General features: G+C 39.4%; 1 protein-coding gene across 1 annotated transcript in view; it reads left to right on the forward strand.

The window, feature by feature from the left end:
- The first annotated feature begins 2,312 nt into the window (after window positions 1-2,312).
- Window positions 2,313-27,248, forward strand: part of LOC133839644 (uncharacterized) — a 109,678-nt gene continuing 84,742 nt past the window's right edge. The window contains exons 1-2 of the mRNA XM_062271274.1: window positions 2,313-2,404; window positions 17,289-17,389. Of these exons, the coding sequence (XP_062127258.1) occupies window positions 17,347-17,389 (43 nt within the window). The 5' untranslated portion in view covers window positions 2,313-2,404; window positions 17,289-17,346. The remainder of the gene's footprint in view (window positions 2,405-17,288; window positions 17,390-27,248) is intronic.

Consider the following 27,248-nt stretch of genomic DNA (forward strand, 5'->3'; position numbering starts at 1 on the left):
GGGGGAGAGAGAGCATTGTTTATTTTGCGCTATTGCCATATTTGATAGGCGCCACCACTGCGCCCATTGCTCCCATTGCTCCATTAGGCATGTATTGTGTACCTTCTGCTAATCGAACTTTTGTCTTTCTTTCCCCACGCACTTTCATGTGTTGTGCCACGCCTAAGCCATGCCACGATATTCACTTTGATATAAATGAACTGTTTATGCTAATATATGAGTTCACTGTCAGATGGCCAACATCGCAACGCGACGGGGGGGGAACAGAGAGTGAGAGATGTGTGCCAATTGAGGGGAATGTCCTCATTACTTCATTAAGCATACTGGCAACACCTGCTGCGACTATACGCTTGAGTGTGTACAGTATATGTAGGTGTGTGTAAGTGTGTGTGTGGGTGTATGTCAATGTCATGAGAGGCCTTCGCATACATCCTACTTCTCATCTATGCGCTGCAGGCAAATTACGGCTAATTAACATTTTTTTTTTTCAATTTGTAGCACAGCATTTTTTGTATGTGAAACTTACACTGAGAGAAATCAATTGAGTTGTTTTTTGACATTGAGGCATTGACTTTGGACTTTTTTTTTCTTAAAGTGTACTCGACTCTGGGGATCCCTCCTGTCGGCTTTTGCCGCGCTGCTGAGTGTTTAATAGCCGGAAATCTGTCTATTTCCGCTTGCCCTGGCGTTGATTATAGTTAATAGATGACCGACTGAAGCTCCCTTCTGGCAGCTAATTCTTTTTCTGCTACTTTTCCTTGATACTCGTACTCGAGTATTAGTCGAGCCGTAATTATGCTCTAATTATATGCCCCTTCTCTTTCTCTCTCTCTCTCGTTTCCACCCAGTCGTTGAGTATACGTAAAGGTGTACGGGGTGTGTGTGTATGTATGTGAAAGTGGGGTGTGTGTGTGGCAATAAAAATCTCGGCGCTGATGTAATTACAACTCAGCTTTGAGTGCCGAAGGGGTTGGGGGCCACAACCAAAGGCTTTAATTTAAGTTGTGCGTCTGAGCGGCAGGTAAAAAAGTTTGCAGACGCCGCCAGATAATGGCAGCTCTGTGCACAAACAAACTTACAACTTGCAACTTGCCACCGGCGACAGTTGACATTTCAGCAGCAGCAGTAACAGCAACAGTGAAATAAAATATATATGTACTTAGTTATACACTCATAAATATAAATTAATTAATTTATGCCATCCACTTTTATTGGTATATTTACAGCCGAACAATAAATAAATACTTGAGCGTATGAACAAACATACTCGATGATGCATAACAAAAGCAACAACAGTAATAAACAAAAGTAAAATATAAACAAAATTTAATCATTTAAGCATAACTTATAACGATACATATCAATATTAGTCTGATTTTGTTTTACAACAAATATATAATATAAATATTAAACACAAAGATAAATGCAATAAGCAAAAAAATATATCAATAATCATATCAAGAAATATTCTGTGTGTGCTTTTATTCAAATTAAATCTTACACTTTATATGCATTTTTCAACCGAATAGAAACTTAACCTTTTACTTGAGGAATTAAACAAGAAATTTCTTAATAGAATCTAATTCAATTTGAAGGCAAAACGAAAACACGCGAAAAGTTTGTGCAACATTTTACGAGTGTCGCGAGTGCTCCACGTCTATGTGCAAGAGTGTGTGTGTACGTATATGTGTACGTGTATGTGTACGTGTATGTGTGAGTTACCGTTACTTAGCGGCAAATCGCTTTGTCATGTAATGTCTTTATGTCGCAGAACGGATCAAGTGCTTAAACGCTAAGCAAAAGCCTCCTATGGATTTATATGCATAAAGGAAGCACACACACACACACACACACACGCATGCTCGCCATAAGTTGAAACGAGGCGATATAGAAGCCGGAGAAGTTTAGCCGCGTACACGCAAACGGATTAGTTCAAACATAAAAAAAAATAAAACACAAAAAAAAGAATAACGTACATTCGCATATAAAACATTCCACACGCCGAAGAACAAAAAGCTGAAGGTGAACCAAAATAAAAGAAAGTGAACACACAAGAACAAAAAAAAAAAGTAAGACACAGGGGCAGCCAAGCAGCCTCCTGACTGAAACTTAGCCCCGTGCACGCTCTGGCACCTGTCATGACGTCAACGCCGCTGTTGGAAACGGCCAAGCAATTAAGCTGTTAACGATGTACGCACACTTAAGAGCCGCTCACCCAAACACAGATACAGATACAGTTACAGCAAGAGCAACAGCAACAGCGACAGCGACAACGACAGCGACAGCTTCAGATACTGCGACAGCGACAGCTACAGATACAGATACTCTGGTGAGAACGTGCATAAAAACTCCTATGAAAAATCCATGCAGCTCTGTTGTGTCCAATGTTGCTGATTAATTTCAAGTAAGTTGATGAGCCTTCTTCTCCTTTTTATGCCACTTTTTATGTCCATGTTTTCTGCGTTTCTCATTTTTTGCTTACGTTGTGATTTATACGTCGTCTGATTCTCTTGTTAATTCAGCTGAACTCCGTTTAATACAATATTCACGTTTCTCTCCCAACGAATTAATCAATTGTACACAGCACTTGAAAATATTTATATTAAAGAGAATATTTAAGACTTAAATTTCTGTTTTGTGGATAAATGTCACAGCATTAAAAGTCTTTTAATGAACCAATTTTTCTAAGTTAGTCAAGCTTTTAGCACTGCTTAAGATTAATAGCAGAGCTGCAGCGCACTAAAAGTTGGGTCAAACATTTTTCATAATTCCAAAGTGCAATTTAAATTAAGATAACTTTATTTTTGTGTACTTACTCAATTACTTAATTTTTAACTACGTTAGATAAGAATAAAATTTGTTGAACATTATAAGCTGCTATTTTCCAATTGCATTTAAAATTGAGCAGACAATCTACAAAAGCTGCTTAATCGATCAATTTTATGCAAAATTATCTACGTTTTATACATATATATATATATAGGCATCTAATTTAATTTGCAATTGAATTGGAATAATATCCCTCAAGGCAAAGCGACTGTATATTTAGGTTTGAATCTTTGTGAACGATAAGCAAGCATTATATATATATACATCTACTTTTTTTATAGCTTTCTGCTTTTATTTTTCATTGCTTGTGCCAAGAATAGCAAAAACAAAATACAAAATATAAAATAAATTTCTGAGATGTGAGTTGAAGCAAAAGAGGCAAAAGAACAAGAGATAGAAGATGCCAAGGTCTACATTTTATGCTCGCCCACTTTTGTATGCGCTTGTATGAGGGCAACCGACGTGTTTGAGGCCTGTCAAGTTGTTTACCAAAAATTGGACAGCCAAAACAAATAACTTGAAAGGAAAATCTATGCAAGACAGCCTGTGAAAGTCATCTAATTCTCTCTCAATTCACACACTTTTGCTTAAACCAGAAATATGCACACACACAAAACGGAGCTTGACTGCCTGCTGCCTTCTGCCTGCTACTGCCTTTGAAAAGTCAGTGAAATAAATGTGAAAGCAAGCCTAGCTAGCGACTATGTAATGAGAGCCGGGCTAAGCTTGCAAAAAATACAAAAAATACAAAAAAAAGCAAGCTCAATTCATAGGCATAGGCATAGGCACATAGTAAGCGTAAGCATGAAACGACGTCAGGTTGATTCAATGGCGTTGGCAGCCATTGAGCGGCTTAAATACACACACTAAGTAAGGCAGCAGCATATGCGAATATATGTGGCATAAATCAAGCCCAAGGAGGCCCAACCACACACCACAAACACACACACACCACACACACTCACATAGAAGCCGCTGCCAATGGCGCTTAAAGGCATTTCGCAAAGTTTTTGACTTGAGCATTTCAATCGTGTGTTTTATTGCGCACATATTTTATGCCGTTTATGCTCAAAATTCAGCTCAACATACGCCGCCCTGCATCTATGTGTGTGTGTGTAACTCGCGCATACACACTTACATACTCACACGCAAAGTAGAAACTTCACTTGAGCCAAATATATCTCTTACTCAGCGGTGTCTGTCTGTCTGTCTGTCTGTGTGTTGTCCTGCGGCGTGGCTTCGTCTTCAGTGAGACGACTTCTGGCGGTGTTTGGGAAAAACCGCATTGCGGCATATTATGCGCGCTGAAATTCCCGGCTTGAAGCAATACCCAAAAGGCAGACACAGCTCGCTTCGTAGTTGGTTGGAGTGGGCAAAAAAAAAAACGCAGCCGCAAAAGAAATGCGCAATGTTTGCACTCTACTTAGAAGGCGTCCCCTAGTGGGCGTGGCAGCGAGGCCTCTATGCTGGACTCTCGCGCTGAGTAGTAGTGAAAAGTTTCTGGCATTGCCCTTGCACAAGTTAATAAACTGCACGAAACTAGTTTTTGTGTGCTACATTACGTATACGCAACGTTGGCATGCGCCAGCTGAAAACCATAATTAATTAATGTTTTTTGTACATTTGCAAATGCAACTATTTGCCAGCCAATACAGCGACGAAGCAGTTGCCAACTGTTTGTCACTAGTAAATGTAAATGTTTATTTTGCCTTTTGCCATATGATATTATGCATACGCCGTGTAGTCAGGCAGCAAATTAAATTTCAAATTACAAAATTCATCAGTGAGTAGTGTGTGAGTGTGTGTGTGTGTGTCGATTCGAAATGTTTTTACAAATTAATTTGCTCGGGGCAAACGAACGAACGACAATGTAAACACACTACAGCGTCAACGACGCTGGTCTGAGGATAATAATCTCAGGCACACACAAAACCAATCAACAAGACGGCCATGAGCCATGAGCCAAAGGCATTAGCAACAGCAACAAAGTATTTAGGTATTTGTGACTAATGAACTCAAGCCAATCAAGCGAGAAGCCTCGCTTTGCTCAGTTATAAAATATGTATATTTATTTATTTCATTTAATTCATAAGTGAATGGGATGTCCGCTGTTTCTTTTTTTATTTCAAATGAAAATGCTGTCAAGTAACTTTTTGCCTAAGTGGTTCAGTGTTTTTTTTTTTGTTGTTTCTTGAATTTTTTGTATTGTGTCGGTTGCTTATTGATTTTTATTTTACTAATGAAAAGTGAACATAAAATAGAAGAAGCGACAGCAGACACTTAACCCTTTTACACGCAATCTACCCGATGACGTCAGATGGCCAGATAGTCACTGACTCGTTGACTGACAGCCAGCGCCTAGGCTGGTGCCTGCCTCAAATGGAATTACGCTTTAAAAACATGAAGAGCACTAGCATGGGAGCCATGAGAGTATGTGTGTCTGTGTGTGTGTGAGGTGGCGCACACATCACGCCTTTTGCCATTGGGGAACCGTTTAACCCACATAATTATTACTGTGCCAACGCACCCAGAAAATAATGCGTAAAGTTGCAAGTCGATAATTGCGACGGTCTTGGGCTGAGCCCCTTAAATTATTGTTAAATATTTATAGAAAGTGTCGGTAGTGTAATCATAAAAGTTAATTGCACTTACATTTTACACACACACATGGCATCGAGTGAGTCTGAAACTGAAAACTATTCAAGCATAATTGCCGCGTTATGCCCCAACGGATGTGAATTCTTTTTAGTTTAGTTTTATTTTTTTTTCGTATTCACAAATATGTTCGCAATTCAATGGGCAGGCAGACTTCAGAGCGTGACATGTGCCACTTCCGCCTGATAGCGTCACCATCATGGATCCGTATCCGGATCGAGTGGATATCGTGTCAGTGTCTGTGTGTATGTTTAACTATGAGTACGTGAGTGTGTCGCTTATCTATGCCTATGTGGCTTTAATTCCACACTGAAACGAGTAGAAAATAAACACACACACACACAACAAAAACTTTGCGTGACATTTGCACATTTTGTGTCTGAAATGCGCTGCTTTAAGAGTCCAGGACAAATGAAAACGGGTTATTAAGACTTGTTTTTGCTGTCGTTCGCCTTCCATTTGATGTTTGCGGCACGCTTGATTAGTTGTTTGTCTCTCTGTTTTTTTTTTGTGTGGAGTGGAGTGCAGGTCATGTTTGGGTTGTAATAATAAATAGAGACTTTTTGCACAGCAATTTGTACAATTTAAATAATTTTGTTTAATTTTTAAGTGCACACTTTGCTGACTGCCCTAAAAAGTAGGCTACACACTTACACATTTTCTTCATTTGACATTAGCAAACCGAGCTAGTGTTTTTTTCTGTTTAATGCTTTAGCCTTTTCTATGGCTGTTTGCCCTATTTCAGAGTGGCTTTATGCGGTTTGGCTTTAATGCGTTTTGTCTTAAAAAGCGAAAAAATGCATTTAGCATGCACACAAAACGACGACGAGCAACAAAATGAGAACAAAGCGGGAGAACTGGCGTTATTTATGCAAACGTTACTTCAGCTCGCTCTCTTTCTCTTTAGAAATTATTATTTTGCCTTTTGCATTTGCCTATTCCATCCTTCTTGCCTGTATTTCTGTTTTTTCTTTTTTTGTTGCAACTCTGCTGCCATTTGTCTTAATGTATTTGCCTCTGGTTGTTGCTGTTGGTGCTGCTGTTGATTGTTGTTTTTGTTGCCTGTTGGTGATGTTTGCAACTCTTGCAGTTGCCAGTTGCCAGTTGGTGCGTTTACATTTCCGACTTTATGTTTGTTCACTCGCACACACACACACACCCACACACACACTGAAAGGAGGCATAATAAGCGGTCGGAGCATTTGGTTAGCATCCTTCCGTTTTGTGTTGTTCTTGTTGTTGTCGCTGTTGTTGTGCAATTTAGCATTTGCAAGCTGCATCCTTTGTGTTAAATTGCTGAACTGGAATGCTCAAGTTAATATTAACTCAACCGAACCTTTGTCCATCAACTTACAATCTGCATACACACACACACACACATTACACTATATAAACTTTAGATCAAAAACAAGTCTTTAATGTGCTGCGACGTCAGTTAATTAAAGCAAAATGTTTTCTATCGTGTGCTCGCTACATAAAAATTGGCCCCACAGGTTGACAACAGCGAAGTGGCGAAGGACTCGTGACTCCTTTCAACAAATGGGCACATGACAGGCGTCTATTAAAGTGCCACTGAGCCAGGGCAATTTGCCATTCTGCTGTGCTCGAGCACGTTTCTATTTCTATGTGTTTTTTTTTGGGCCTGGTCAGGGTCTGCGTCTCGCTCTCTATTGGGATTGACTGCGAAATTATATGTAGTATGTATGCTTGGGAAGGTCATCGTCAACGACTCCGCCATCTTAACAATCACTTTCCAAATATGTCAACATAATTAATTTTCAATTATCCATGCGACATTTGCGACACACACTCACACACACACACACAGACACATGCAGCGTGTACAATGGGGCGTATTATTAATTGTAGTCCACAGTTGGCCATCAACTTCATCATCGTCGCCCTGGCGTCACTTAGTATAATTGAGTGTTATTTGATGGAAAATAATTCACAATCCATTTGTCCGTCGACTAAAGCAAACTGTTTTTTGATGATAGTAATGATGCTGATAAATTAATCAAACGTATATTCATCAGTCTCGTTCACGTTCTCGTTCTCTTTCTCTTTCCTATTCAGACTTCAATTTTTCATGTCTTGTTAGAATGCCGCCTTCCATTTTTACACAATACACTGCACAACCAAAATCATTTTTCAATCAATTTCTGGTTTTTGCTTTTGAACAATATTTTGTTAATAATAAATAGTTGTTAGCACGCGCAATTAATGAACATTTAATTATGGCTACAACTTGGTCATTAAATCTACTAAATAATGAGTAAGAATATTGTTGTGTCTACTGTTCACTTAAAGGTTAGATTTATTTATAGAACTTAGCCAACTTGTTAGTGGGATTATAAAACAAAAGTATAGCAATAGTTGTATTCAATGTTATTCATTAGCTATTCACAAGTGGATGTCCTCGATGAGCTGTGTTGTCTGGTGTTGTACCTGTTTGGTCAATCACATGTCATCATCATGCTGTTGGCAGTAGATGGAGATCGACTACGAATCAGGAGCTAGAGTAGGGATAGAGGACATGCTCGTACATATGTCATCAGTGTCTGTTGTTGCGACAGCCTTGGCAAGTGGCTGATTGAGCATTCGTCACGCTATTGGTTTTTTGTCTTTGGAATTTTGTGTGAGTTCCATGTGTGTGTGTGTGTGATTTAATGACTCTCCATTAATTTAACGCACTGAAGTGTGAGTCACAAAGCCCTCAACTGGGTCAACTTGGCATGAGGGGTGCTCGATGAAGTGCATAAATAGCTTTTATCAGCATCTGTTCATCAGCATTCAAAACTCGGTAATTCGCGGAAATGATGGAAAAATGCATGAGCTTAGTTCGGTTTAATCACAAGTGCCGTAGAGGGGTCAACTATGTAGGTGAATGTGGGTTGTTGCCTTTGTCAATGCATAGTTGTGTGTTGGTTGTGTCAGAGAGTTGTTTGTTCTGCATTCTGTTCTGATTCTGTTATTTCACGTTTTGCATAATAAATGTCGCTCAGCTCAGCAAAAGCAACGACAACGACTACAACATAAAGAAGAAACGGAATGAGTTGGTGTCGACTACACAACTACAACTACAACAATGGCAATGAAAGTGTGCTGAAGGAGCTGAGAAGAACAAAAACAAGTCGCTTAACAAGCGCAAAAGCAACAACTGCTTATTCGCAGGTGAAAAGCAGAGCAGACAATGGAAATGAGAATGCGAATGTGAATGAGAATGGGAATGGAAATAAATGGCAAATGGCAGAAACGGAATCTTTACCGGAATTATTCATAATGTTCAAGAGGCACGCATACATTTGCATTTGCACTCGCTATGAGTGTCACTATCGAGAGCGAGAGAGAGAAACGCCGAAGACATAGAGAAAGGAGGAGGAAATAAGGGAGCTGCTTGCAAATTAACATACACATACGTGGCGTAACATTGCCGCTGGCAGGATAATAAGTGCCCAATCCACACACACACACATACATACTACTTCAAAAACAAATACAAAAACCAGTCAAGCAACTCATTCATTTTAGCCACCATCAAAACACACACACTCACACACACTCACTCTCGCTCGAACACTACAATAAAAGTGAAAAATGCATGAAAAACGCTTGGAGAATTTCAAAACATGCTTGTGCGACAAGTATCCTGACAATCAGTGAATGGAAATGCTCTGTTGACGACAGCAGCAGGACAAGGGGAAAATCAGGAAAGCAAACAAAACCATGACAAGCTAAAGAAACAGCACAAGAAAAGCTCAACATGGCAACAAATAATTAAGGTGAAAACAAAGAGAATACAAAAGCAAGAAAAAAAAAAGGTGAAAGATAAGAAATGAAAACTTTTCTTTTTTGTTTCCTTAAGCATCATTTTTGACTTAGATTTCATGTTCGATTTCAAGCCACAAGAAAGAAAAAATGAAGGAAAATGTCTCAAACTTATCAATTTTAAAGGGCATGACCTAAAATTTGATCAAGGCCAATAACGTTGACACTACTTTGGGGCTCGTCATGCTGGCTTGGCTCTTAGGTCAGGTTTCGTTTCGCATTTTGGCATAACCATGGCTGCCACCTTGATGGCCCCGCTTGGTTGCGCTCAATGCGTGTGGCAAGTTGATAGGAGCGCAACAAAGTGGCAGAAGAGCAGGCGAAAACAAAATTACAAATACAGCAGCAGCAGCAACAACAGCAGCCAGAGCAACAACAGCAGCAACAGCAACAGCAACAGGACCGCAGGCAGACGTGACAGACGGACTTCCTGGCGTTTATCTGCGGCCGAAAAAGTAATTTCTTAAAAAGTTCACAGCAGAGAGAGAGAGAGAGAGAAAGAGGGAGAAAGAGGGAGAAAACGAAGCAAAACCAAACCGAACAGAACCCAAAAGCAGTGTCAAGTGTTATTGACGATTTGTTGATGATGTTGGCACAAAGGTTTCAGCATGGGGCCAAGCAGCAGCCAGACAAAGGCCGCACACCGTACAAAAGGTATGCGCATGGAAATCAGCCATCGTCCTTTGCGCCACACCCCCTTCAACCCACACACACACACACACACACACATACATTGTATAGGAAGAAGAGAAGACAGAGTGAGCGAAGGTTGCTCGCATCTTTCGCTTTTGTTTTGTAGCTTGAGTGGGCGATGGCCGGACACAAGTTTAACAGTTTTCTCTCTGTGCGTACTTATACTGCTACAACTACTATCCACGGCATTATCCAGTTTCCTTTTGAGGCAGCATACGCTTTTCATTTAGCTTTCAGCCAGTGTCCTGCACAAAGGAATTTCACAGCACTTTTTTTTTGTGTTGCTGTGTTGTGTTGCGTTTTGCTTGCTTTTAAAGCAAGTTGAGTTTTGTGCATTTGCCAAGGTTGTTTCGTCTGAGCTTTGTTTAAGAGTTTTGCTTCGCCTATCGCTATTTTGACATCGCCTGTCAGCGTGCAACAGCAACAACAACAACGGAAAATAACTACAACAATGGGGCAAGGTAAACACGCAGAGCACGAAACATCTTTTTACTGCGATAACAGAAATATTTCTTCATTCAACTTGGCACTGAAAGCGAAGCAGCAGCGAGTCAGCACAAGCACGTAACATTTTTATCTGTTATTCAAAGTTACGCCCCCACCCAAGACTCCATTCCCTACCCACCCCTCCTGCTCCCCCCCTCTGGCTTGTTTCCTTTCATTTGGAGGCCCGTGTCTTGCCCTTTGGGCGGTTGCTAGGCCGCGTCGTTTCTTTCGCTCTGTATCCTTTGCCATGTGGAAAGTAAGTAGTAAGTAAGCCGTGGCAAATTAAACTCACTTCCCCCCGCCCTCCCACTCTTTACCCTATCTCGCAGTCGGGGAGGACGAAAAAAGTTTTCAAGTGTTGAGCAATAATCAGAAAGGCTGGACGGTTGCCCTCTTTGGAGTTGTCGCAGAAGTTTTCGTGTTTTCGGGCATTGCTTAAATGGGTTTACGGGTTCATTTGCAGTTGTAATGGGCGTCAAAATGTCAGGGATTTCACCATCGTCGTCACATCCTTTTCTTTCTCGTGGCCCGTTCGTTTATGAGCTGTAAATGGAGCTAACGACAAGGATTAATTTACAAAAGAGGCACCCGAAAAAGTGGGCAATATTTTTCTTTTTTATACAAACTCTCGTTGTATATATTTAATAATTTATGTGAGTGGCATTTCTCTTTTGTTCTCAAGGCTTTCGCTTTAATTAATAAATATTTTCTTAAATTATTTTATTATTTTTTTTGTTGTTTCTTCACAAATTGCTCATGAAAATGTCTGTACTATGTGTGAGTGTGAGTGTGTGTTTCAATTACCTCGGTGGACAACGACACGAAATCAATTGAAATCAATGATGAGCAGAAAAAACACACACACACACACAAGACTGATGAGGGGAGAAGAGAAGAGAAATGAATCAAATCAAATATTTATTGTTTTCGATTCAATAAATTTTTATCACGCATCCGTCAGTGTGTGACAAACTCTTCAAATGACAACGAACGCATGCCCATAAGGTCGTGTTCGGTGTAAAATATCCCACTGATGATGGAGTGAGAAAAATGCTGAAAAGTAAAATACTTTCACTTTCGCCGTGCGTTGTACATGGCAAAACAAAAACAGGAATGTAATAAAAATTCAAGAGAAATGCACAAATAAATACAGATACCGAAACAGAAGCAGACGAAGGGCAAAGTCACACACACGCACACACACACACACATAAATGAAATGGAATGAGGTGTGATAGAGAGGAAGCCGAAAATTCGAACATAAAGAATTTGCAATTTAAAGGGGATTTACTGCGGCTCGTAAAACAAACGCAATAAAAGATCAAACGACATGACAGGGCGTAGGACAATGTCCTGCCCTGCCATGCCCTGCCCTGCCATAACCTTTGTTGATGCCTCGAGCGGCCTCCTGACAAAATGTCAAAAAGGCTGTCATATACATAACCAGCCAAAAGTCAATGGGATGTGTGTTTGAAGGCAGTTGAGTGGGGAGTGGATTGGGGGCGGGGAGCAGCTGCCTAACAGTGCGTTGAAAAACAGACAGAAAGACAACGAAAACAACATGCAGCAAATGATGGCAAAATACAAGTAAAATAAAATGTGGTGTGACAACTTTGCACAAGGCATCGAGATGGATATGACAAGGCCAACAGCGTAACGAACACAGGCACAGACACAAAGTCATATTCATTCTGTGATAATAAACTCGAATTGGGGGCGTCTGTGAATTGTTTTTCCTCCTGCTACTGTTGCTGTTGGTGCTGCTCTTGCCAATGCCACTGTTGACGTTTTAATCGAATCAACCCAGCAAAGAAGCGTGTCGAAAAACAACAACTACAAAAACAGAAAAAGGAAAGGAAAGGAAGCCAACAAAAAAATAAACAAGCAAAGAAGTTGTAAACTTTCTGACAGTTGTTCGAAGAGCAAAGCGACGAAGGACGAAGCCAGCTCATCATACGCCCTGTTGTTTACGTGATGCTATTTCAACAATACATACGCCACACACCACACACACACACACACACACACCCACATATACACACATGAGACACACATATGACAGACTGAACTGTGCTGTGGTAGCAGGCTAATTTTTGCTCTGATTCTTCTTACGAGTGTATGCTGATGATGATGATGTCGAGGCTGAAACTGAAACTGAAGCCAAAGCCGAACCTTTTGCAAGCCGAAATGCCAAATGCAAAAAATGAAAATGCTTTTGGGTAAATGAAAATTGCACGCATTCGATTTGCCCAGTCGAAAAACGAGCACAACAAATCCGAAAGAAGAAAAAATAAATGAAATGAAATCCATTTCCATTTCGACAATTGGTATTATTAATCCCAGACCTCAATGTGTATCGTATACACACACAGTAGTAGGGGCGAAAAATTTGCTAAAATTTGTTGCACACTGTTGAGCACTCGCAATTTATGGGTGTGTTTGGCATTCGAGCTGGAATTTTAATGAATCAAAAGTCGAGAGTGCAGAACTGAAGATACATACGAGCTGCAAGAGTTGCGAGAGCAAATCAAATTTCACTTGAGATCTGCATTTATTTCATAATTTAATAGGCAACTATGCAATTATGTAAACCGAATAAATGCGAGCAGACGAGAGTGCTTCGTTCTTTGACGTTCGCCACCGCCAAAGCAAACACAAGCTGCAGACTTAATCCAATTAATGTTGAATTTAAATGCTTGAGATGATTTGGTAGCATCAGAAGGCGCCAACCATACCATACCAAACCAAACCCAACCAGACGCAGACCCAACCAGACAGTCAACGAGTTGAGCTGAGCTGTGTGTTGCACGTTCTCAGCACACACACACACACACAAATTACTTGGAGTCAGCACCAGCACTGTGGGGAAAATGGAAACTGTTTCTTTTTTTTGCAACGCCATGAATAGTTTCCGTTTTTATACCCGTTACCCAAAGAGTAGGAGGGTGTTATAACTTTATAGTATGTGTATGTAACAGGCAAAAGAAAGCATCTCCAACCCGAAGAAGTATATATATTCTTCATCAGCGTCACTAGACGAGATGATATAACCATGTCCATCAGTCTCTCTGATATGAACACCTAGGATCTCAGGGACTATAAGAGATAGAGATATAATAGCACTTATTGTGTTTGCACGCATATAAAATTCGCTTAAAATTTTTGGCACGCCCACTTCCGACTCCGAGAGTCGACAAAAATCCAATAACAAGCTTATTTATAAAGTCGCGATTGTTGTATATTCAACAATATCTACAGTCTATATGATTCCTAAGAATTTGTGATCAGGTCCAAATTATAGAAGGTATTATATTTAAAAAATACTTTTGTATGGAAAAAACGCTTACTTACTTGCTGTGACTGACAATACAAATACAAATACAAATATACGAATATATCAAATATAACCTTTGTTATATTGTGAATGAACTACTATATTAATATACCATATATAAACTTTGTTATATTATATTTTACGTGTCCTAATATATAAATGTATAAAATATAGCCTCTGGTATATGTTTACGGTATAATAATTTGTTATATTTTAAAATATATTTTGGATAGCGAGTATCTCCCTGTCGAGTACACTCTTTCTTACATTTTTTTTTTGCCAAGCCATGAATAGTTTTCGTTTTTCTTTTTGCATTTCCATTGGGCGTGGACGCTGCACGTAGCGGCTGTGTGACATTGGACGTAATGCGTTCTCTGTTTCGAGTTTATCACACACTCACACACTCACCCACACATACACAGTTTACCCCGCAGTACCCAAATTGCCATGCGAAGAAAGAAGGGTGAAGGCGAGAATGGCATTGGCAACGTGAGTGAGCCACTGATGCCTGCTGGTCACTGTGGACACATAAGTGTACGTTCGGTATGTGGTCAATGCGTGACTTCAGCTTCTCTGGTTTGGCTGTCGTTGATGACGCTGACAGCTCAACTTGTGGCCAAGTTGGAAGAAGGAGGAGGTCGAAGGAGGTTGAGCATGTGCCAATGGGTTTTTTTGGTAATAGAACCGCAAATTGAACCGAAATAGTTAACTGCTCATCGTGTGGCTGCCCTGGCTGCCTGAATGGTCACTCAGTCAGATAGTTGGAAACGCTGCCGCGCGTTACTATCAATCAGAGATGCTGACACAACAACTAAACGTTTGTGTAACTGCTGGCAGCGAATTATTTTAAGCGCCAGTTAACATAGTTTATGCATTAGCTGGCGTTTATGACTAATTTCATTTGCAGTGCAGCGTTTCTAAATGCATTTCGCACTGATTGAACAGTTACACACATACATAAACAAACACACACACGAATATATGTATATATTTGGAAATGCATTCATGCAAGGACAATTTCAAATCAATTTGCGCTCATTTGAATTTTGGGCCAAAAAACCGAAATGCAAACCGAGCGTGATAATTCAATGAGGTCGAGCGCACAGCATACAGCACAGAACAGTGTGTAATATGTGTGTAACTGTGTCTAACAGCATGTATATTTTTATCTGTATGTGTGTATGTCTATATATAGCAGAATATATATATGGCAATTGAACAGGCTGCTTGCTTTGTATGTTTAAGTAGCAATTTATGCCTTTTGGGCCACTTAGACGCAGCCACTTTTGATTGTCGCACAGTGACACGCAATACATTAAATATTTAATTTATATTACTCGCAAAATATATATTATTTTATTTACTAATTTACTATTTATTACTATCTTTTTGTAACTTGCATTCTTAATTTGATTAATGAATCGCAACACATTAAATATTTAATGCACTTTACTCGCATATTTATACTATTCGATTTACTAATTTAGTATTTACCTTAGCCTCTATCTGATTTGCATTCATAATTTGATTAATGCATTTTGTAGTTAACATTTTTGGTAGTCACTGTGCTTTAGCCTCTGTGATTTGCAGACTCTGTGTCAAAGATTTTCTTGTTACCTGCAGACCAATTCAATTGTCTCGCTTGTCTGCACACGCACAGCCCAAAACTTGTCCCGCTATTGTACTGTCTCTGATCCAGCTGTGTGTCCTTCTGGCTTTTGTTTTTTTCATTCCTTCATTCTTTCTTTCTTCGGCTGGCCTCGGTGCTTGACTTTTCCTCCACTTGTGGCATGTGGCAACAGTGCGTTGTCTTCTGTCCTCTTATGTCCTTGTTATTGTTGATTTATGTAAAACTTATTTATTACTGTCTGTGGCAGCCCATAAGAATACAGCAACACAACAAGCTGCTTATTAAAGTTCTGGTCAGCATTTTTGACCATTTGGCCACACAGTTGTTTGTGTTGTTTGTTGTTAGCCTGCAGCAACGCAGCAGCAACGAGTTTTAAATGCAAATTTATGAGTCACCAATGCTACCCGCTTAATCACTGAAATGTTGTGTTGTGTTGCTCAAGTTTATATACTATACATATTATGCGTATGGTTGCCTATTGTGCGAGTCCAACCAACAATAAAGAGTTTGGGGCAAAAGAGTTTTGAGCGTTAAGTTGTTTAGAGTTGAGCTGGTTGTAAATGTGCTAAAAGGCAAGATAAATGGCTTGTTATTATAACCAACCTCATTGACTATGCAGTCGAGTGAGGTATGCTCAACCAGGCCAAAACTCTGCAAAATTAATGAAGCTGTGTGGAATTACTCACACACACACATACACACACACACTCCGAAAAGTAGCTAAGCATTAAAAGTAACTGACAAAGTGGCAAATACTTAAGGCACCAAGAATCGAATCATCATTTAATACTCTTTAAATTTGGTAAGCTTTCGCTCTTTAAAGGGTATAAACAGCTCACTAATGAAATTCACCTCACCTTCGAAATGGAAAAAATATTACGATAATTGCAATTAGGGCGGAAATTGTAAATGTGCATTAATCATAGCCATAATGGATGTGTTCGCTGCACATTTCGTTAGCTGTCATGTTATCAGCAATTTGGATTTCAGTTTCTCTTGCCCTTTCTCTTTCCCTATCCTTTTCGCATCTCTTTTGCATTCGTTAATAATATTTGCATGGTTAGCGGGATTTAAAGATTTTATATCAATTAAACAGCCCATTAATTATTGCAAAAACCATGCTCATAAATTCCCACTGAGAATATAGAAATCTATGAATAAATTATTCACGTTTATTATTGTATAATTCAAAAGCGGATACCGAAAAATAACGCTTTAATTATTGTGCACATAAAAACAGTTAATAAAAGGTTTCACTCATTTTATCCGCCAATTTGCGATATTAAAAATATACAGTGAAAAATACGCAATAACGGACAGCTAGTTCCCTGAGGCAGAGTTATCGCATGTTATGTTAATTGACAAATTTATAATTCACAACATTCGCTAAGCCAACGCGAATTTATTTCAATATAATCTGAATTTTAAATTCATAAATTATCTTTTTTTTTGCTTTTTTAAATGGTATTAATTGATGTGTTAAATATTTATATAATTTATTTTATGAGTCGCACTTGTTTGCCAGCTAAAAGTGCATAATTATTTTCAATGAATTTATGAACGATTATGAGAGTTAGTTGATTTTTTATTAATCCAGTTTAAAAGAGTATTTGAAATTTCCATACTGAATGATATATTACGTATACGCAATATATGAGTACACAACCTGAAATAAATGAAGTAATATAATAAATATTCTTTGTATCCATATTCATACTATTTATATTTAATTTCCTTTCAACAAATGCACAGCCACCGCCGCTTGCGTTATTTCAATGTCAACTTAATGAAATTCACGATTTTTCTCTTCACTTATGTTTTCTTTTTTTTCAGCTGAAGGGTGCGCGCTGGAAGTTTTCTGAGTTTTGTTTGTTCAACAACTGATGACAACATGCTGAAACCATTCACCGTGATTATTGGAATTTTTTATTTAGGTGAGTTGTATTTTTTTTTTTTGTGTGTGCGATTGTTTATTCGTTTACCAGCCCCATGCGCATTATTAATGACGTTTCTTTAATTGAAATTCGGCATGCGAAATTTCCAAAGCCGAGAGACCAATTAATTAATCACATTTGCCGTTAAACGATTTGTGCACAGACATTTTTTTTGTGTGCTAATTAAACAGCATGACACATATGATAAATGGATTTTTGATTGTATTCGCGGATGTGGAAATTTATTTTGAAAATTCTTATTCAACAGTTGTTGCCAAATGTACTGTTAAACGCAATTAACTGTTACAGTTTTGAGAGCACTGAACAGCTTAACAGTAATTCAACAACAGCAACGACAACAACGAAAGTTTAAGGAAATATTTCAACCAAAGCTTAAAATGGTGTTCGCAAAGGAGAAGCTTTTAAACTTGAAGCTTTTAGCTTGGGCTTATGACAAAGCTCGCCCTGCCTGTCATACTTTTGAGCTTTGTATTTTCCGAGATTTTAGTTTTTCAATAGCTTTTGGTTATAGCTCCTGCTTGCCGATGTATAACACAATATCCTAGTTAATTTTAGCTTCACCATTCACACTAAACGAAAGAAGCTTACTTTGCTAAGGATATTTCCAAAGCTTATTTGACTAAGGACATTTCTAAAGCTTTCCATTTGAGTAAGCTTTTATCTCTAAAACTATCGATATATTCTCCACTCAATATAACATCCTAGACGATAAATATAAACTTAAAAGCTTCTGTTGGCGCTCTGCTCAAATTTCTGTTGAATGTTATCTTTTCAATTGGCAGTAATATTTTAATAAACGCTTGATTCGCAGTAAAATTCTTTTTATATATATATGTGTAATGGGACTTACTCATTGTTAGACTATGTGTATGACCAACCTTAAAGCATTTTAATACCTTTATACAAGCGTTAAAAATCTTAAAAGGTTATGCCTTTTAAGACCTGCCATAAATTTATATGTATTTATTATTTGCCATTAAAAGGAGTCCCCTCAATGTGGGCAGCGACTCCCTCGGAATACGTTATTATTGTGACCAACATAACTTTTATAACGCTTCCATTAAAAATTAGAAAAGAAAGTCGCACAAGGTGGAAAAAACCAACAGCGAACAGCAAACTATAATTATGTTTATCTTAATTATCCCAGCTCCCACTCAGCTATTCAGCCATTTTCAGACTCACCTTCGGAGCGATGGAGACGAAGTCGCAATCGCAGACGAAGTAAGAGTCGCGTGAGGAATCACAGCACGCGCGGTGTGCCAACGAATGGTCAAGTGGCGCCTTCATCATCGAGGTTTATTTGCATATAAAGCGTGTGGTGGCACCAAAAACTCGATTGCCACATGGCCAGGAGAGAGGGAGTTGGAGGCCTTTGCTTTTGATTTCTTTGTGGCATACGAGTGCCCGAAAAAGTATGCTAAGAAATTAAGCACATTCGCAATTTGCGTGCTGCGGTTGCTGTGCTGTGCTCGGGGCGTATGCGCAATGCAAAGCAAATATATTTGACCCTTATGACACACGCAAATAAAAGTGCACGTCATTACCTTGATTTGCTGCGACTGCGACCTGTAACTCGCGTCTCGAAACACTGCTCAAGGCGGCATACTTGTACATATTTCTTATCCCTTTTGTTGTTCGAGTTGCCATTAGAAACACAGGCAGAGACAAATTGATTGCCAGCGCTTATTGAATGCAAATAATGTTCACTTGAAAACTCTGAGAGTACACTGAGAGTTGTCCCATAAATCCCTGGAGGCAGCTCTTGATCCATTTCATTTATGCTAATCAAAAGGCAGCAGCATCAGAATCAAAATCAATTTCTTGGCATTATGCGAGCTGAGTCGATAGTTGAGGCATCTGCTGGTCCAATGGCTGTGATAAATCAAAACAATTAAGTCGCTTTAAATTGGAGGGCGGAGAGCGAGAGAGAGAGTCAAAAGCGGAGCCAAGCCATAAAGTGACTAGCATTAACCAAAGTCTCAAGTGGGGCTAATAAGCTTGAGACAGCGCTAATTTTACCCTCATTAAACAAACTGACATGGCAGCCAAGCAAGCAAGCAGGCAACCAAAGTTGAGGCACACAGACCAGCGACCGAAGACCGACGTCCCTGTAGCTGTCGCTGTCGTTGTTGCTGTCTCTCGACTCTGTCGTTGTGGCCAAGTGGATGTGGATACGAGGACACAAACTCAAAAGCACAACGTCGCTTTACTGTCGAAGCTTGCTAACATTTTAGAGGCTCAATAAACTCGAACCCAAACTCGACTTCCCCCTTCCCCCATTCCCACAGAAATTGCGATGGACGACCCATAGACGGAGCTTGTCTCAAGTCAGCCCATCACCCCCGACACAAAGGCTCTGGCATTGCCATTTTGGCAGTCATTAACGGCAAACTGCTTCATCATTTAATAACCCAAAAGTGAGCTGGTTAAATGCCGAGGCTGCCATGCTGCCAGCCTGTGCTGGCCCTAAAAAACATTCAATCCCCCCCACATAGATACCAACATTCATACCGACAAACATTCCGACCCACAACAGCTTGGAAAAAAAACGAAGAGCAAGTGAAAAAAAAGTGGCGTAGAACATGCCACACTTATTTTTATAGATTTCATTTTAACGCCGAAAAGGCAAACGCATCAAGGCTGAAGAAACCCTCTGCTTCACTCCCACCCACCTCCTTCGATGCCACGCCCATCACTTTATGTTTGTGTTCGTTCTGGTTACGTTTCCTTGGCAAGCGCACATAGCTGGCATGCCTACATCAAATTGGCAAGGCGTCAAGCCAGTCAGCCAGCCTGTCTCTGAGCGAGAGGAGACCAACACACAAAAAAAAGGGTTCATTATGGCAATTTGCTTAAACTCGTGTGCCTGCCACAGCCCCAACTTGAAGTTTGTGTCTTTTTCCGTTCTTGTGTTCTGTTTTTTTTTCTTCTTCTTCCGTTGTTATGGTTCGAGAGTATCTTTTGCCTTTTTAAAGCCTACGCAATGAAAAACGCGCCACAATTTGGCGGACTCTTTTTTTGGTTCTTGTGCCTTTTGCTATTTGCTCGAATGGTTTCTCATGGCCATTTCAAACACATTGCGCCAGCAAAAGTTCATAAAATATAATGATAAGCAGCATTTGTTTTCCTCTCGTAGCCAATGATTAAGGTTTTGCCATACTTTAAACTTTCAACGCTGCAGTTCAATGCACTCCAAACGTCAACTTTCTTAGGACTCTTACCTTCTATCGCTGTATCGTGTGTGTGCACAATGTCGCCTTATTTTAATATGAATTTCTTTTAAGCCACTCTCAGCAGGTGGTTGATTTCGCCAGTTTCGTGCCACTACGTTTTTATTATAATAGCATCAAAGCAGCCAAAGCAGCAAATGCCTTTGCTCTAGTTATGTTTACCCATGGATATTTATGACATCATTTCAACAGGCGCAGAAAATTTTTAATTGCATACTCCGAGGTGCCTTCGATTGCTGGCAGTTGCAGTCAAATCTGAAAAGTATTTGAAAATGCACTTAGGCTCGAAAAGTGCTGGCTCACTTAGGGCGACACTTGAGAAACACATAAAGACCACGCAAACAGTCGCAACAAAGGCAAGCAATGACACTGGCTTATAATAATAAAATAAGCTACATATGAACATACAAGAACAATATTTAAACTAGTTTGCATTTTAAAAATTGTATTAAACTTTCAATTTTTTCTAAAACTGAATTGCTGAATTTTTTTGCCAGACATTTAATTTAATATTTCCAACTAATATCATTACACTTGAGTAATAAAAATGTGCCTTTGTCGTCTGTGGTCGCCGGAAGTGGACTGCCAGCAATGTAGAAAGAGTTAGCGTGATGTGTTTTAATATGCCCTGTTAAAAGTATTGTTGATGAAAAGGAGTTGACTGATTTATAGTTATGTTGTTGCTGTAAGTAATAAGATACAAATTTTCTAAGCTGCGTTTTCTTCTTTAGATAATACTTTATTATAGGAATGAAGTCTTTATGAGGGTAATATTCATAAGTTTTTTTTAAATATTCCGAAATTTCATTTTCTTTTCTCTCACTTTTCTGCAGGGTATCGTGGCATCTATTCCCATTTTCGTACATTTTTATTTGTCGTGCGTTTGGCCAGAGTTTAATTATATTTGCGTGAGCTTGTGACATTGCTGCTTGGACTTTGTTATGCATGAGATTGCGACTGGAAATTCGTCTTGACGTTGCGCACTCGAGTGACGCATTTAAAAAGTTATTAACTGTGTTTCAGCGTGGCTCCCTCGTCAGGCAGTCAGCAGGCAGTCAGTTAGACAAGTAAGACAAGTAACTGTGACCATTGGTATCACTTTATTTCAATGTCCTTGCGTCATTGTTGACTGTTGTCGTCGGTCGACTGTTGGCACTCGACGGTTGAGTGTTGACTGAATTGTCAACGACATGATTTGTCATCCTCAGACGCGTTTAATGAAGCGACCGATTTGGCTTTTCAGGAGGCTCATCGGTTGCCTTTGATCGATTATCCAACACGTTGTCGTGCTTGTTGTAGGAGTATTTTATGTTATTACTGTTTTGCCTGGCCATTAATGGGTAATAAGTAAATTGCGTGCTTTCCCCATTCGCAGTGATTGCTCACTTTTCGACAGTTTCTCTTCTCTCTCGGCTTTCGACTCTCGACTCGCTCATCAGCTGCTGCGACGTTTGACGTCTGTCCACTCAGCACCTGACCTTTGGGCTATATCCTGAGTTGTGGTTGCCCATTAATCAAAGCAGACAACAGAGACGCCAATCGTTGGGGAGAGTAAATGTTGGCCAAACTGGGCGTGTTTCGGTATTTTTTTTCGTCAATTCCGTTTGCATTTTCTATTTTGGTTTACTACATTATGAAGACATTTCGTGTCGTGTCGATTTGCTGCAGCACACTCGGCGTATGCGTAACATATTGTTGTTATTGTGTTCGACGTTTGCGTTTGTGTTTTGTGTGCCAAGTAATTAGTGGCAAGTGGCAAGGGCAACAACAAAATAAAACGAGAAATATGGTAATAATATTTGATTTGAAGTAGCTTCCTGTCAACTCCCTTTGCCTCATTTCCTTCTCCTCTCTAAGTTTATTCAGCATTCACGATTCACGACTTTGACAGTTGCCTAATCTTTCTCTCGCTCTCTCTTTCTCTCTCTCTGCGTGTATGCTAGAGTATTTATTCAAATTAAGGTCAAAGGCGGCCTTTGTTTGTTGCGGGGCAGAGTGGAGTTCGTTGGGTGGTTTCTCGTTCGTGGTTCGCTTCTCCCATGTCCCTCAGCTAATGTTTTTTTCAGTGGCAATTTATGTTTTCAGTGGCATTTAATCAGCCGAGCCTTGAGGAAATTTGCACATTTATCGCTGGCCCGGCCTCCATTTTTGTATTGCCGATTATCGTACTCGTATGCATGCATATCGTATTGAGTGTATTGTACTATATCCTTTGCCACATCCTCCTATCGAAACGCATATCCTTTGCATTGAATCTAAATTGTTTTATGCCTTTCTGCTTGGGTATCCCCTTGGCAGTCGTTTGCGCCTTTGTTGCTGCTTTTGCTGCTGCTGCTTCTGTTGCCACCGCCAAATATGCTAAACAGATAAAATTCGATTCGATTTCGTTTTCGTTTTGCGTTTTCGCTTTTCATTTTCCGCATTCAGTTTTCAGTTTAGATGGGGGACGCCTGCTTGCTTAATTTATCTCTGCCCCTCTGTGTGAGGCCCAATACACAAATACATTCCGCTGTTTTTACAGAATTTCCAATTTGTTTTGATAATATTTTAAGTTGGTTGTCCAGAGATATTTCTAAGAAGCTTTTTAAAGTTTTAGAGAATTTAGAAGAAAATATGTTTTTATTGCTGAAAACTTAATATTAAACAAACTAATCTGTTAAGCCAATAACAATTGAAGATGATGTGAAGACTGATTCAAAATATTATGTTTCTTATAGTTTTAGAATTCTATTGAATGCAAATTAATCTTTAATTCCAAGAAATATTTAAACTGTTCAGAAATATTTCAAACTATTTTAAAAATTCTACAAAAATATTATAATATTTCTTAAGCTTTTAGAATACTATTAAATGTAATCTTATTTGTAATATCAAAGACTATTTTCGATGACTTCAATCCAATTCAAAAACTTTATAGAATATGCCAAAAATAAATATGTTTCTTGTTATTGCTTCCCCTTATTTATCAAAACATAAACCCATACCTAATCATACCTAGGCAGGGCATTTAATTTGAGCTGATTGGATTAGCTGTGAGCATTGACAGCCGGTTCGGTCTGCTCATTTGCAGCAAATGCTGAATTTTAGCCATGTTTTGTTGGCCAAAAGCGTCAACAACATGCATTGAGGTTGCAACCACACGGCCGATGACAGAGTTGCAACGTTTGACTTTCCAACAACCAACAACAACCTGATCTCCCTTCTATACTCCCACTCCACAAAAAAAGCTGACAACACTAATGAGCCGCCGCCCGATGTTGCAACTCCATGAGGGAGGGCGTGGCAGGGCCTCTGAATGTTGCAAGTTGCTAGTTTATGGCATTTGTTTTTATGCAGTTTTTCGCCTTACCTGGTCGGCCTTCGTTCCATTCATCTGCCTGCCTCCAAGCTGCCACAACTTTGACATAATTCTGGACTCGACTGACAGGCTTGGGCCAAAGCCAACTAGTACAAAAAATATATAATATATATATAGAGAGAAATCTGCTATATATATAAATGTCTGTAGGAAGAGCGGAAAGTTTTTTGGGTGCTTTGACTCGGGTGGTTTTTTTTTTTGCTTTACTATGCAGCTGGTTGTTGCTTTTGTACAACCAGCAAAAGTTGATAACGAGCAGGTGTTAAAATGTGACCAAGTGTAGGCTGCTGCTGCTAGAGAAAACGCCCCCCTTTTGGCCCATGTTGCACTCACTGCTCCCTTCAACTGCCTGTTCGGGTGATTACAAGTTGTTGACACTTTGCAGTTTGTGGCGAGAACTCAAAGCAAAAACAAAGTTGACACCGCCTTCGCTTCTCCGCCCCCGCCACCGCCTTCGAGTATATTTGGTGTTGCTGTGACCATGGGCAACATGCCGCAACATTCGTCCCGCAGCTGAGGCTTGTGCTTGTCCTTGTGCTTGTGCTTGTGCTTGTGCTTGTGCTCTCTCGTCTTAAGCCCATTTGAGCTGCCAGCTTGTTTGTGGCTGTCACGCAGCGTTGCCACAGTGTGTGTGTTGTGTGAATTGGCCGGCCATATTCAGAGCAGCAGCAGCAATGCATATTTGCTGTCACGTTTCCCCTAGCCTCTCTCCCCCTATCGCCTTTGCTGCCCTTACACTCATCTACCTTTATGGCATTACAAGTTTAAGAGCCTCGGCGTCATACGTTGACTTTTTAATGAGCTTTCTGGCGGCAATTTGCCGAAAGGTGAAATTACGTAAAGAACCACAGACACACGCACACACACATTTACACATATGTGTGAGGTGTGTAGAAAGGGGATGGCAAGGGGAGGGAAGGGGGCATCTTTGCCACAATGCGTACACACACACATTTTTGATCAGTGCCCAAGTCGAATATCATTTCACATATCGTTAAAATTCGTTTAGGCGCAGCATACAAATTGCTACATTTCCGCTAAAACTTTGAGGTGCCACGCCTCCTCCTCCGCCTTCCCTCTTAGACCACAACCACTTTAAGAAATATATATATGTATGTATATATAAATGTATGTATGCAACGTGTGCTGTGGCATCAGCGTCGTTGACTGTAAATTGAATGAAATTGAAAAATTCAACGCAACAGCAATTCCATTACACGTTTTTCCTGGCTCATTTTCACCGTGTTTTTCCTCTCCCCCCCACAACAACCTCAAACTGCTTGACTCGAAATTTATTCATTACATGCAATTTTTTCTTTTTTTTTTTCGTTTCACTTTCGTTTATCTGGTTGCTGGCATTTCTTGAGCATTTCGCTTTCATTGAGCCTCATCTCCGGCAGCTCGTCGTCGTCGTCGTCGTCGTCATCGTCTTCGGCTTCTTCGGCGTTGTTGTCTGGCGCATTAGGCTGGCAATCAGAAATCATGTGTGAAATGGAAAAAAATGCGAAAACACTGAATTCCATGCGAAATAAAATGAAAATCGCGGTGCGAGCAGCGCGAAAGAAACAAGAAACAAAAACACGACCATTACCGTTTGCCTGAGGGCATCCATAGGCATTTATCTTCAAGTGTTTGTCTCGATGTTTCTCTCTCTGTGTATGTCTGTGTGTGTGCTTTCAATTACATTGGCAATTGCTGTGGTAACAACACCGGAAAGTGTCGTTGGCCCGTGGGCGTGGTTAACAACAATCCACAATGTGTCCAATGCTTGTCCATTCCAACTATGGGCCACAACTAATCAATATGAATGAATAAATAATCGTTTACAAATACCTAAAGCCTGAGGAGACAGAACTTCTGCCTTAGCATGGTAATATTTGCAATCTGCATTTTATAAATATGCTTATGCGCAATCAACAATGCCACAGCCATAGCTTGATATCCTTTGCAGCTCCATCCACAGCTTTAGCTCCAACTCGGTTTCCATCTGCAACTTCCGCTCTTGCTTTTGATCCGACTGTGGTTGCTGCTGTGCGACATCTTGGGCACATTTCGAATGCCGAATGCGTTTCCTTTTAATGTCTAATATAAATGCCCGCTGTCTCGCATTTACTTTCTTGGCTGTCGTCAATAAGCGTTCAATATGTGTGGCACTCCCTGTCCTGTGACAGGACCTTTCTCGCTTTCGCTTGCATTGCGTTTGACATGCGTTGGGCGATTGCAATTGCCGACTTATGCTTATCGCATAAGCAAATAGCAATGTCGCTCTGCAGCAGCAATGCAACAAGCAACCAGCAACCAGCAATAGCAACAGCAAACTGTTGGCAACTGTCGCCACACACATCCTTTGATCCATCCTGACCATTTCCCATTACACACAAACACACACATACAATGTGTTTGTTTATTCCGCAAGTTGCTGTCAGCATTTACCTTATCCTTATGAATTTTACATTTCTCCTGATGCGCATAATAGAAATAAACAATCCTGACCATGCTTCACATAAACTAGACTTCTTTTCTACTATTCTATGTACATAAATATTTTTGTATATGGAATACGTTTTTATTTTCTCAGTTATTTATGCTTTTTTGTATATATTTTTTATTAACTCGATTGCAATTCAATTCTGGTTTTTGCTGCTGACTTTTTGATCTACGCTGCTCAAATTGATATTGTATATTTAATGAAGAGCTAAATAGAATTTGAAAGCTCTTGATTTTCTAGATTTATGTGTGTGAAATGTCATTTGTCTCTAAATCTGTTTAATTACTCGAAATAAATACAGTTAGGTTGGCCTAACAAAATTTGATTTAAAACCACAATTTAATATCATATTTCTATTCAAATTATTTGACTATGTTTTTTGCTTTTAAAAATATAATCACATTTATTAGACTCTGTTTTAAATGATTTTAATGAGTACCACACAACTTCAGTTCATTTAAATCAAATTTAATTACAATCTTAAATAAATATTTTACTATTTATCTAAGAAATTCTTTAGCAATGATTTTTTCTATATTTGTTAAAAAAACTCTACTTGAATTGTCTCAAAATCTACTTGAATGTGTCAAATTAAAAAATATTCTTAATGCGCTATAAAAAAATATATTTTAATCATAAATAAATAATCAAATGTTACTTTTCATTATTATTTAAATGTTTACACACTAAAATTTTAAATATTTTAAGTATTTTTTTGTATTTTTGGATGATATTGCTTTTATGATATTATTTATTTTTTTT

The sequence above is a fragment of the Drosophila sulfurigaster genome, chromosome 2R, assembly GCF_023558435.1.
Source record: "Drosophila sulfurigaster albostrigata strain 15112-1811.04 chromosome 2R, ASM2355843v2, whole genome shotgun sequence".
Taxonomy (NCBI): Eukaryota; Metazoa; Arthropoda; class Insecta; order Diptera; family Drosophilidae; genus Drosophila; species Drosophila sulfurigaster.